This window comes from Tachyglossus aculeatus, chromosome 16 (assembly GCF_015852505.1).
Source record: "Tachyglossus aculeatus isolate mTacAcu1 chromosome 16, mTacAcu1.pri, whole genome shotgun sequence".
Taxonomy (NCBI): Eukaryota; Metazoa; Chordata; class Mammalia; order Monotremata; family Tachyglossidae; genus Tachyglossus; species Tachyglossus aculeatus.
In genome coordinates this window covers 33743515-33757457 of record NC_052081.1, presented here as the reverse complement: position 1 = coordinate 33757457, position 13943 = coordinate 33743515, and the positions used below count along the sequence as shown (strand labels likewise).

General features: G+C 44.7%; 1 protein-coding gene across 1 annotated transcript in view; it reads right to left on the bottom strand.

Annotated features, from left to right (window-relative positions):
• SORCS1 (sortilin related VPS10 domain containing receptor 1) overlaps nucleotides 1–13943 on the bottom strand; it is a 402129-nt gene that overhangs the window by 23951 nt on the left and 364235 nt on the right. Inside the window, exons 23-26 of the mRNA XM_038758618.1 lie at nucleotides 10363–10496; nucleotides 8279–8402; nucleotides 6070–6182; nucleotides 2326–2457 (exon numbers count right to left, since the gene is read on the bottom strand). Of these exons, the coding sequence (XP_038614546.1) occupies nucleotides 2326–2457; nucleotides 6070–6182; nucleotides 8279–8402; nucleotides 10363–10496 (503 nt within the window). The remainder of the gene's footprint in view (nucleotides 1–2325; nucleotides 2458–6069; nucleotides 6183–8278; nucleotides 8403–10362; nucleotides 10497–13943) is intronic.

Sequence of the window (13943 nt, the reverse complement as noted above, 5' to 3'; positions counted from 1 at the left end):
TCTATTCCGCCTAGATTGCTGCATCAGCCTTCCTTCTGACCTCCCAACCTCCTGCCTCTCCCCACTTCAGACCATACTTCACTCGGTTGCCCATACTGTCTTTCTATAGAAACGTTCAGGGCATGTCACCACTGTCCTCAACAATCTCCAGCAGTTGCCTATCTACCTCCAAATCAAACAAAAACTCCTCACTATTGGCTTTAAAGTTCTCCATCACCTTGCCCCCTCCTACCTCACCTCCCTTCTCTCCTTCTACATCTCAGCGCACACACTCTGCTCCTCTGGTGCTAATCTTCTCACTGTGCCTCAATCTTGCCTGTCTCACTGCTGACCCATGGCCCACATCCTACTGCCAGCCTGAAACATCCTCCCTCCTCAAATCTGCCAATTACTCTCCCCCTCTTTAAAGTAGGGACAGAGGACTCACCTCCTCCAAGAGGCCTTCCCTTTCATATCACTCTGACTCGCTCCCTTTGCTCTTCCCCCTTTTCCCCCACCACAGCACTTATGTCTATATGTATATATCTATAATTCTACTTATTTATATTGATGCCTGCTTACTTATATTGATGTCTGTCTCCCCCCCCGCCTCCCCTCAAATTGTGAGCCCATTGTGGACAGGGGTTGTCTCTCTTTATTTGCTGTATTGTTCTTTCCAAGTGGTTAGTACAGTGTTCTGCACACAGTAAGTGCTCAATAAACATGATTGACTGACTAAATGAAAACATGTTCAGAGGTATTTCCACAACTTTAAAGACTACTGTTTGGCCTCAGTAAGAAGTTAGGTAGTAATCCCCAAAGGATTGAGCAAGGGCCAGGGAGCCAGAAGGTCTTGGGTTCTAGTCCCGGCTCCTCCACTTGTCTGCTGTGTGTCTTTGGACAAGTCACTTTACTTCTCTGGGACTCAGTTCCCTCACCTGTAAAATGGGAATTAAGACTGTGAGCCCCATATGGGACAGGGACTGTGTACAACCTGATTTGCTTGCATCCACCACCCCACTTAGTACAGTGCTTGGCACATAGTAAGCACTTAAATACTACAATTATTATTATGATGTTCTGTTGTGGAGCTCTATAAATCTGCATCTTCTGTTATTTAAAAAAAAATGAAAGGCTGTTGGCAGTGCCTGATTCTTCCTGTACCATATAGTTGTGGAGACAAAAAGGTACCCCCTAAAATGATGTATTTGTAATAATCTGTAGAATACAATGTGTAACAGCATGCCAGAGGTGAATGAGGTCAGTGGGAAAATGATAGGTTATGCACTGCTACAGCAGCATCAGTTTAGGAAGGAAGAGGGGGGTTCCACTGTCCTCTAATTGCAGCTCTGGTTTTTATTACTTGCTCAGGGAGGAAATTATAGAGGTGAGCAGTTTGTCAAGAGAGGCAAAGGCTACGAAGGTGAAATCAGGATCTGTGTAAAGATCTGATAATGCAGGGTTTTGCTAATTTGGCTGCTCAAACAGGTTTTCAAGTCATTTCAACAGCCTAAATAATCATGTGAAAAAATTGCTGGTTAGGTACAGTACAGTGGGATTGTCACAGGGGAAAGAAAAAGGGTTTAGTTAGAGCCTGAGGGGGGACTTATTTTTCACCCATCGACCCAGAGGCCGGATACGGTTTTAGTAGGTGGAAAATAAACATATTGTCTCAGGAGGGAGACAACATATTTTCTCATCACCTTTTTCTCCTCATCCTGCCCCCATATTTTCTCCAGAGATTCCAGTTAAACCAGGTTCTGGGAGAGAATCATTGTTGGAGAGACTGGGACCTCGTCAGCTACTGGAAGTGCTCCTCCAGTGCATTGTAAACAGCAGTTGATGCCAGGAAACCCAGTGACTTCTGTATTGTAAGACCCTTTAGGAATGCCAGGCTGCTAGAAATACCCTGGGGCCACACTCCCTGATGGCACATGGACAGGTTGTGTGTCATAATTTCTGAAGGAGGTCAAAGCCCAGATTGGTTGGGCCAATGTCCCCAGTGTGGGGGGAAGAGATAGTCTCTCCCACCCTCCCACATTCCCATTCAAACCAGCAGATAGATGCACTTTCCCCCTCCACAGGGCAGCACAGTCAGGTTCATTGCTAAAGACCTCTATGACTTAACTCAAAATGGCTTTTCCCAGGCAACTTCTGTCTCCAGGTCCATAACGTTCTGGACAAAGTTTCCACAACTGCAGCCTGGATAAACTGGACATTTTATCCAGCACCATCCTCAACATCAGTGCTGGTGCAGGAACCACACATTATACGAGGCAGCGGCTGGAGTCAGATGAAGAGAAAAAACTGAAATTCCCCTGTGACAGAATCCTGATGTACACTCACCTGCTCCAGATCCTCTGCTGACTTTCTGTTTTCTCCAGCGGCATCCTGGTAGGGTAAGATGAAGAGCTCGGCTGATGTCGGTAGGCCCGGAAGCACTGCCACCAGGATGTGTTGGCTGGAGATGCCAGTGGCCTGAAGAAGAAACACAGACAACCAAACACGGAATAATGTGTGGGTGCACAGGAAAGAGTACCACCTTACCAGGAGCTAGAATGGCTCCAAAATGGGCACTTGAATGCAGTCAACTAGTGGTCATCTAGGCCAATAGAGGGGAGTCGCTGGACAGGTGATATAAAGTAGGGGGAGGTGGTTTGGGTCATAGTTGGGTGTCTGGGAAATGAAAGAGACAAATCCAGGCTAGTGGGTCAAGAGAGACAGAGTCACTACGGTAGACTGCAAGGGCCCTAGCATGGGGACATGTCAGGGAAAGCTGCCATGGATAATCTACAGCAGTGATGATCCTTCATTCATTCAATAGTTCTTAATATTTGTTGAGCATATAATACTACTAATAATAATATTTATTACAGACTTATTAGCTTTAGCTTGCACCCACCACAGAAGCTTAGAACGGTGCTTGGCACATAGTAAGAGCTTAACAAGTACCATAATTATTACTATTACTTACTATGTGTCAAGCACAATTTGATCAAACACAGTCTGTACTGTCCCAAATGGGGCTCACAGTTTAAAGGGAAGGGAGAACACCTACCAAATGTAGGGACTGTACTGGTTGCTTGGGAGTGTACAATAGAAATAAGGACCCTGTCTCTGTCCTCAAGGAGCATACAAACTAATGAGGGGGAGAAAGGCCAACATAACACACCACAAATATAACCCCCAAAATGAGAGACTAGAAACATAAATGGAATAAACCAGCTTTCACATAAAGGCTAAGGGTGGCGTGACAGGAGATGTGGAGATTAGTTGGGGAAGGGCTCCTGGGGGAGATGGCCTTCTGGGGAGCTTTGAAAGGGCAAAGAGTATATAGTATATTGCAGGGGGGAAGGGGATGAGCAAGAGGTTGGAGGTACAAGGGAAGAAAATGAGGTATAGTTCAATGCTTTGCTTGGGAGCAATCAATCAATCAATCAATCGTATTTATTGAGCGCTTACTATGTGCAGAGCACTGTACTAAGCGCTTGGGAAGTACAAATTGGCAACACATAGAGACAGTCCCTACCCAACAGTGGGCTCACAGTCTTAAAGGGGGAGACAGAGAACAGAACCAAACATACCAACAAAATAAAATAAATAGGATAGAAATGTACAAGTAAAATAAATAAATAAATAAATAAATAGAGTAATAAATATGTACAACCATATATACATATGTACAGGTGCTGTGGGGAAGGGAAGGAGGTAAGATGGGGGGATGGAGAGGGGGACGAGGGGGAGAGGAAGGAAGGGGCTCAGTCTGGGAAGGCCTCCTGGAGGAGGTGAGCTCTCAGCAGGGCCTTGAAGGGAGGAAGAGAGCTAGCTTGGCGGAGGGGCAGAGGGAGGGCATTCCAGGCCCGGGGGATGACGTGGGCCGGGGGTCGATGGCGGGACAGGCGAGAACGAGGTACAGTGAGGAGATTAGCGGTGGAGGAGCGGAGGGTGCGGGCTGGGCAGTAGAAGGAGAGAAGGGAGGTGAGGTAGGAGGGGGCGAGGTGATGGACAGCCTTGAAGCCCAGGGTGAGGAGTTTCTGCCTGATGCGCAGATTGATCGGTAGCCATTGGAGGTTTTTGAGGAGGGGAGTAATATGCCCAGAGCGTTTCTGGACAAAGATAATCCGGGCAGCAGCATGAAGTATGGATTGAAGTGGAGAGAGACACGAGGATGGGAGATCAGAGAGAAGGCTGGTGCAGTAGTCCAGACGGGATAGGATGAGAGCTTGAATGAGCAGGGTAGCAGTTTGGATGGAGAGGAAAGGGCGGATCTTGGCAATGTTGCGGAGCTGAGAACGGCAGGTTTTGGTGACGGCTTGGATGTGAGGGGTGAATGAGAGAGCGGAGTCGAGGATGACACCAAGGTTGCGGGCTTGTGAGACGGGAAGGATGGTAGTGCTGTCAACAGAGATGGGAAAGTCAGGGAGAGGACAAGGACAAGCAACAGAGTACATTTGCTTCAGTGAGATGCGGGGTGGGTTCGGGAAGGAGATAATGGAGGGGATGATGTACTAGGTCCTGCCAGGTTAGTAAAGTGGAGCCAGCTAGAAATTCAGCATTTGGGGAGGTTCATCAACTCTTTCTAATCAGTTGGAGACCATGTATTGCCCTGCAACGGTCACTTCTTAATGAAGTCATTAAACGATGGTATAGGGTTAATGGTCAGCCCACGAGTTTTGTGGGCAGCTTAACCTGTCTTGCTGTCACTACATTCAGCCAACTCAGAGGTTATGGAATCTAAGAATATTAATTGGGAGAAATTTCCAGCTTTTTTTACATCTGGTAAAGGCTGGGGCTCACAGCTCCTGTTCTCTAGAGAAACATAATAAGGTAAGCCTGGGAATTAATAGTCGGAGAGGGTTGTCGACTATTCTAGGGCAGATCAGCTTGATTAATGATCATCAAGATTGGAGCTATCCCCTAGACCAGCCTGCAGAGACCCTACAGGGCCCGGAGAGTTGGGGGTGTGTGGCTGGGCTTGTCATCCTCACCAATCAGAGGAGAGCCAGCTGTAGGGCACAGGGCAGAAGGAACAGGATAGAAATTGTGATTCTCCTGGCGGAATACCTGGTGGGGGGAGAAGCAGGCTAGTTCCTGTTAATTCTCACCCACCCTGCAGAACACTAATGAACAGGCTGGCACAAAATGCCAGAGGCCGACTGTGCTCAAGACTGAAACCAGCTCAAGTGGAGACGAGAGGCAGAGAGGGAGTAGGGCCGTGTGGGCTCCCTGGGACTGGCATTGGCTGGTCAGCCTCCCTACCTATGCCCCTTCCCCCCCTTCCCCAGATGTCTATAGTCTCGTTAAGTTGAGCAGTCTGTGGGGCAAGGTCAGGCTGTGAGCTAATGAGGGACTTCAGAACTTACGCTGAATGGTCAGGGCTCACTGCCCATCTGATTAACAATGACCAGTTACTGCTGCCCCCTGTCCTGCCTATAAATGCGTAACAGTTCTTACCATTTTAGACTCTACCTAGTGGAAACACTGAGGCACAGGAAGAAAGGCCAAGAATCCTGCCTTTTCCAGCATACAGAGGGGCCATTAAGGCTTATAAATAGCCCTGGCAGCCAATTAGCCAGTTCCTGGAAGAAAATTGCTAAATTCTGATCTTACACTGTCATTTGATTGATGGAGGGGTGTTGCATCCAAACTCCTTGGGCAGAGTACTTACATTCCCAGGGAGCAAAAGCCTCCCCTCCTTGAAAACAGGAGGCTGACAATCTGTTGTCCCTTAAGTTCACTGCATTATAATGCTGCCCCACTGTCCAACTCCCACCAAACCAGATTTAGAGTGTTTTGCTTCTGTTGTACTATCCCTAGCAGTTAGCACAATGCTTAATACTCAGTAAGTACCACTGATGGGTTGACCGATTGACTAGGTAACCCTGAAACTATTATATCGTTGATATTCCTCAACAATGAACAAAATGGGAAAACTGCAGGCAGAAGAAGATTCCCAAGGGTGAAACTTATGCTATGCCCAGGAGGCCCACAGAAAAACCACTTATTCGTTCATCCTAGATGTCTACCGTGAGCTGAGACACAGGTCATGAGACTGGAGAAGGAACCTGAAATAGCCACGTAGTCACTTACCTCAATCAGGGCTCTTTTGATGACTCTACTGATATCGCGCCTCCATTCAGGGATATCGGGGTTGTACTCATCCAAGTTTGGAGAAAATGATAAGCGGAGAGACTGAAACTCCTCTGGGAACACAATGGCAGAAGAATTCCCATGAATGTCTCGGTTCATATGTCATCTCTCTAGAGTACGGTTCTCCACTGACTGATTGTAAATCACAGAAACATTTTACAACAGGGGTAGTTTATTCATGTTCAGTACTGGTTTTCCCCTATTTAACTTTCAGGTTCTGGACATGAATTACACTGTCTGATTTTGCTTTAAAACCCAAGCGTGGAAAATAAAGATTTGTGTTTAAAGGGGCTACCAGAGCTTCAGGTAGATTACTATGCATTCAAAAAGAAAAAGGCCTATTTGTACATTTTTGAACAGTATGTAAGTGTTTTCAACACAGGCTTTGGCATCACTTCCATTATAAGGTGCATATTTCTGGTTGTTACACTGCTTCAGAGAAGTATTTTTCAGAAACTGACTCCATTATATCCACTGATCACCTATGTGATTATCACTACCTTAGCCCTGATAAAGATGCATATTAACGAGCTCAGCAAATACCAGCAGTAAGGAACTTTCCTCTGAGCTGTCTTCCAAGTAACTAGCTGAAGTCAATTCTCCCCCCTACTTTTTTATTCATTTTTTTTTTAATTGCAGACAACTCATCTAACAGGAAAGAAATTTGTCTAGGTGAAAATGCAAATCGCATGTATGAAAAAGCCTCACTCCAGAAAAAGTGATGTCGTTCCATAATTCTTTGATATGTTGAACAGTAGCATGCAGGGATGGGGAAATGGAAATTTATACCCATTCTTTCTCCAGAAATAGGATCAAGTACCATGATAATTTTTTTCAGGAATTTATATAGATGACCTTCTGCACGGTTGCATTTTAAATTTAAAAGTGAGTTTTTGCTCTGAAGCATATCTAGACAAAATCTTGCAGGCAGGGCTATGGCAAGCTCCTCAATTGCTTGGGATAAATGGTTTTTGTGGGGGCTGCCACATGACGTGAACATCACTAGATTATGTTCATGTGAACTTATTAGAGCAGACCCCTAGTTCAATTGAGTAGCATATGCAAAGGATCTCCTCTGTCCCCAAAGAGGTTCCCCTAAACCACAAGAGCCAATATGAGGCCTGGCCGGACTGAAATGGAGTGGGCCTGGATGGGCAGGGCCCTGGAATCTAGCCAGGACGAGCCTTTAAAATGAATCTCTAAAACTTATGGGAAATCATGTACCTATCATTTTTCCAGGGTGGTTTTTTTTTAATCATCTCCACAATAAATTTGTGACCCTAAATATAAAAATGTATATGGTCCTCACAAAATGATGAATTTTAAAGTCTAAAATGCACTTTTTACCATTTTTATTAGTCAATTTCCATTCTGTTTGGTGGTCTACTCTTGTGCACTGCACAAAAGGAAATGTGTCAGGCAGGTTTCAGAAGCACAAGTTGTATTTCCCAATCCCTTAATGGAGTGCATTTTACTCAGTTGGCACTCAAAAAAAAATATCACTGCTCCTACTCCAAGATAGATGAGCAATTCATCCCAACTCCCTGCTTCAGCTATGGATTGTTTTAATAGGGGTTTGAAGGTGTCTCCTTGGCTAAAACAGATATGAAACAAAACTCTGAAGAAATGGTTACCACACCCAGTGTCTCCATGGAAACCCAGACTGCATGCACCTCTCCCTGGCCCTTGTTAAAATCAAAGGATGGAGTAGGGCAAAGTCAGAGGTCAAAGGAAATGACGATAACATTGTGGTCCGCTGAGCACTGTTGTGCCTATGTACTGAAACTGATGGAAGGATTCATTAACAAGCCCTGTGAACATTGGGGTACTCTCCACATTGTGGTTTTTTTTTAAGACAAACCTGACTTCTGGTATACCTTTTTGATGCATTTGAGGCTGTGGTTAGAACTCAACCTGTAATTTTCCCAGTGTTAAAAACGATGGTTAAGTGACATAAATGTCCAATCATATGCAAAACCTTTGAAAGTAAGGCGCTGGTTAAAGGCTACTATTTTCTGGAAATAGGTAAAACTCTCTATGCCACTTGACAGTAGGAGAGGCAAAAATACCATTTATCCGTGTGTGTGGAAAAGAATGCTGACCCACCTTTTAACTGGGGTGAATCAAGCAAGAAGAGAAAAGGACTCACCGTACACTGCAATGGTCTTTGTGTCCTGAAGAATGGTGCTGCCTGCCGAAACTTGCACTGTGATGGTGTTCATCCCTTCAGCAGTGAACTTAAAAGATATGCTGCCTTCCAGGGTGATCAGTGGCTGTAAACAGGGAAGTGGGGGAACAGGGTGAGAACATAATCTGAGTGCACCCAATTGAATGGATCACAGTCTTTTCTTCTACCCATAAGAGGAGAGGGGAAAGGAATAGTAGACTGCCCTAACGGGGACTTCCTGCCCTAATGAACAGTAATTATGGCATTTGTTAGGAGCTTACTATGAGCCAAGTTATTGTACTAAATCCTGGGGTGGATACAAGATATTTAGGTTGGACATGGTCCCTGTCCCACATGGAGCTAACAGTCTGAGTAGAGGGAATAGGAGTTACAATTGACAAAACTGAGGCTCAGACAAGTTAAGTGACTTGCCCAAAATCACACAAAAGACAAGTGATGGAGCAGGAATTAGCATCCAGGTCCTTGGACTCCAAGGCCCGTGCTCTATTCACTAGGCCTCGCTGTTCCCATGTGCTCTTGTCTCTATTTCCGGCCTCGGAAGTGAGATCCGGAAAACACCATTCGAGATATAAACATGTACCTTGATAAATTGGAGGCATATGAGAATCCTAATCAAACCTCGAACGCACAAGCAAGCACCTTAGTCTGGAGAAAGACTCCCTGATCATCTTGTATCTATTCCAGAGCTTAGTATAGTGCTTGGCATATAGGAAGTACTTAACAAACTTCTCAATTATTAAAGATTCAAACTAGCCAAAGAATCAGATGCAAGGGGCAAGGAAGAAAGAATTATTATCTCCTGATTTCTCCAGACTCCTCACAGGCATTTCTTTTGAGCTCGTTCTTCTGTTGGCTGATTTAATACTAAAGCCAAAATTTGTTTAGCGACATTTAGAGGCTCAAAATGCATTTCTGGATTTTTCTAAATCCTTTTAGAAAAGACAAGGGGATAAAGTTTTCCAGCCTTTGTTTGTACTCTCAATGTACTATATCAGCTAATTGGAATTCCATTTCTCATCCCCTAGTGAGGGGTAATGGACCACATTCGAATACAGAGTTTACGAGGGAAAACAAGAACTTTGTTTTGGTCTAATCATATGAAGGTGGATGCCTGAGAGTAAGGCAGGACGTCTAATGAGACTTCGACTGATGGTTACCTCCTGTGACTCTTCAAGAATATCCTTCCAGCTAAAGCAAAAAAATGTGACTCTGGAGCACAGGATTTGCAATTTTACAAAAAAATATATTTTGTCCAAAGAACTGCATCCCCAGATTACCCCTCTAGACTGTAAGCTCTTTATGGGCAGGGAACATGTCTACCAACTCTATTGAATTGTACTTGCCCAAGCACTTAGAACAGTGCTTGACACATAATAAGCTTTAAGCAAATACTATTATCAATACTAATAGTAATAATAAATGACAATAATAATCATATTTTTAAGTGCTTACTATGTACCAAGCACTGTACTAAGCTCTGGAATAGATACAAGATAATCAGGTTCCACATGGGGTTCACAGTCTAGGTAGGAGGGAGAAGAGGTATTGAATCCCCATTTTGCAGATGAGGGAACTGAGGCAGAGAGAAGTTAAGTGACTTGCCCAAGATCAAACAGCAGGTATGTGGCAGAGTTGGACTTAGGACCCAGTTCCTCTGACTCCCATAATTACCATAATTATTATTATCATTATTATAGTCCTGATGTCCCATCTGAGTTTAGGGAGCCAGGGGGTTGGGTGGGTTCTACTGCCCCACCAGCTGAACCCAATTCAGCTAAAACAAGCCCCTGGAAGAGCTACCCAGGTGATATGACCCTTAATCTATCCCAAAGAACATCTCTTCGTGGAGCACAGTCCTTGTTGATTCCCCACAGAACTAACCAAGGCAGTGAAAATAAATAAATCATCAATAAATACGATTGATGATGAAAGGGGGAACGTTATGAGGTGGGAAGGGAGGACACTGACTTGCCATTTTGCACATGGCTTTCATTCCCTCTGGGAAAGGACGTTGGGGTGATGCAGTGCCTGAAAGAGCGACCCACCTCTGTGTTGTTCCCATACCACCACACGTAGGTGAGGGTGCCCACGTGACTGGGCCACAGCACAGCAGTGGCATTGACCTCCTTGTTCTTGGTCGTGACGAAGGGAAGTGACAGGTGAACGTGCTCCAGGGGGCCTGGGGAGACAAAAGGCACAGCAACCCAGTCCAGACGTGCGACATCTCTCATCTCCGCAGCTACCGCTGTCTGAGGATCCCCCGAGAAGGTCACTGACAGCCAACACCATAACACATCCCAGGAATCGCTCTTTGCTTGTTTCCAGGGAGATATCAACTCCCAGAGTTATTAAAGCCATAATATCAATGTGAAGAATCTTCTAAGCGCTCTGACTCTAGGGGAGTAAGAGATTTCCAGGGAGCGAAGCCTGTATGTTAACTCTTTCTGGGCCCCTGGGGATGCTGTGGACCCATGTCTAGAATCTACATTTCCTGACTCCCATTGTTTTGCTCTTTCCACTGGCCCATGCTCTTTCTCTCATTTATTCCCGTACTATTCTTTCATACAGAGAAATCACAGCTGAAAATACTACCCTACTCTAAGAAAGGATTGCCTTCCTCCTACTTGGGGAGGGGGTAGATCTTTTTTTTTTTAAAAGTGCTTCTCCAGCATAAATTCTTCTGTTTTATCTTTAGGAAAAGGAGAAACTAGGTTCCTTAGCTTTGTTTTAACCTCAGTCACATCCTTGTAATAAAGGGCAAGGGCAGACTTTCCTCTCTCCATGGATACAGCAAGTATTTCCCTTGTCCTTACACGTTGATTCCCGCTAGTAGATTGTCGGGGCAGCTCCTCATATTGGACCCTAGAGTCTTTCTATTTGTGGCAGGATTTAAATAATTTTGGCTTTCACTGCTTCCAGGATTGATTTGTAACCATATCAGCTTGGCAAAAAAGTACCAGATCACTGAATAAAATGACCACCTATATAGGAGGAGTGTTGTAAAAAACGTCCTCCCCTTGAATATGCCTGCGTTCTAGGCATCATCACCAGACTAAATACGCATTGGGTGGCACATGTCATATTCTATAGCAACGGAAGATGGCGCTGTTTCACTCCGGATGAGCAGCTAAAGCGTTAGAGGCAAAATTCCAAGGGATTTCATTCAATCATTCATTCAATCATATTTATTGAGCGCTTACTGTGTGCAGAGCACTGTACTAAGCGCTTGGGAAGTGCAAGTCGGCAACATATAGAGACGGTTCCTACCCAACAACGGGCTCACAGTCTAGAAGGGGGAGACAGGCAACAAAACAAAACATGTAGACAGGTGTCAAAATCGTCAGAACAAATAGAATTATAGCTATATGCACATCATTAACAAAATAAATAGAATAGTAAATAGGTACAGGTAAAATAGAGTAATAAATCTGTCCCTGTGCCTCATGGGTTTCATGGTCTAAGTAGAAGGGAGAACAGGTATTTAAATCCCCATTTTACAATTGACGAAGTCGAGGATTTAGAGCAGGGATGAACTTAAGCATTTCTTGGGCAGCCCCTGGTGCAATTCCTTTCACTTCCTGGCCCATGATGATCAGTAATATAATCAGTGATAATACCGGTAATAATTGTGTTAGGAGTCTGCGGAAGCCCATGTCACCCGGTTGTAAATGGCAGACAAGTTGCAGAACTACCTGACAGGAGAGCTAGCCCTTGAAATTCTTCAATCGTATTTATTCAGCCTTTACTGTGTGCAGAGCACTGTACTAAGCGCTTTGAGGAAACCACTAACCTGGGGTGGTCTTGCCCTGTGAAATTACACAGAGAACTGGAAGAATGATAAGCAGTTCTTCGAACAGGATTAGCTGGGAGTCAGTGGAGCCTCTTGGGGAGGGGAGGGCACAATTGGTCTTCCTTTATTCTAGTACCAGATTGTAGGCTCCTTGAGGTCAGGGACAGTATGTTATACCTGCTCTGCACTTTCCAAAGCATGGGGTACAGTCCTCTGCACCCAGTAGGTGCTCAATAAATGCCACTGCCTGATCAAAGGGAGAAAGCCCCATTCAGATTAACTTTCTACTTCAAAGACAAGGCATTAGCTGGCGGCTCTCATGTCCCTATCAGAGAACACCTCTCCACTGCCAGAAAATACAGTTGGGTTTCCTTTGACTGCCCAGTCCCTACACCACAGAATGTCAATCCACGGGCTGATTCCAAGTCCTAGCTACAACCCCATTTGAACCCCAATAAATTCTTCAACACATGTGAGTTCTGTGGACATCCTCCACCTCAATAGAGGTGGGAAAGCTGGAATGTCACGAGTCATTAGGAAGGAAATGTACTCCTTTGTAAGAGACTGCTGGAGATGTGAAACGGGGGAAAAGCCGTTAATCACAATTATGAAATAGTGGCTGAAAACCTTTCTGCCACTTGTCTCCTTTGGGACCTTTGGCAAGTCACTTAATTTCTCTGTGTCTCAGTTGCCTCATCTGAACAATGGGAGTGAAACATCTGTTCTCCCTTTTCCTTACACTTGGAGCCACATGTAAACCAGGAACTGTGTCTGTTCTGATTATTTTGTATCTACCCCAGTACTTAGCGCAGTGTTAGCATATAGTATGTGCTTATCAAATACCACAATTATTATTATTACTAAACACAAGTCAAGAGTACCAATACTACTGCTCTCTTGGAGACTGAAATATCCAGAAACCAGGAGATTTTCCTTTTCATGCTGTGAAAGACATTTCTAAGTGGAGCAACTTGCAGGGGGAAAGATAACATTTGTCTCTCTATCCAACTACTATTCTGCAACTTCACACAATCCTTGATTGGAGTTGTTGAGGGGAGAGCTAATTTCAGTGTTGGCTGACAGAGGCAGTTGTCCTTACCACAAACATGGATTCTCTGTAAAACACGCATCCTCCCTCAGAAAGCAGCCCCTGTATAATGTGGACTCATTACTTTGCAAACTAACAGAACACTGTGGACACCATCCCCAAGGAATTCCTTCCTGTCAAACTGCAGCCGATTATTATATAGTCACCTGGGTAAGACACTGTCAGCAGTGCATGGAAAATGTAACCACAGAAACATTTTCTCCATTTGTTTCTGGTGACCTTTGCAAACTCTTGTAAGTAACCTCTGATTTATGTACAACTAACCTTTGTATACCGGCAGGTAGAAGAGTAGTGTGTAGTGAAGTAAGAGGCTAAGAAAGGAGAGTTCACCTGGATAGGATTTTAAAGTGCAGGGTCTTACTGACCCACACTGAACACTGACAGGAATTACTCCCTAATTTTAGGACAAATCTCATCCAAAGCCAGGGACCCTGAATATAAGGACACTGGGTCGATCAATCAATCAATCAAATACTAAGGTCTTGGGAGAGCAAAGTACAACAGAGAGGGTAGTCAGGTTCCCTGCACACAAGGAGCTTAGTGGAGTATAGAACTAGAGGAACATAGAATGGACCTATTTGGACTCAAATGTCCTAATTTGTTTTCTTGCTGGGCATCTATGTGGTGGAATGGAAAGGAAACTGAAATTCAGAGTCCCTGGGTTCTAGTCTCATCTTCGCCAAGGATGCCCCGGATGTCCTCTGAAGAGTAACTTAATCTCTCGACTT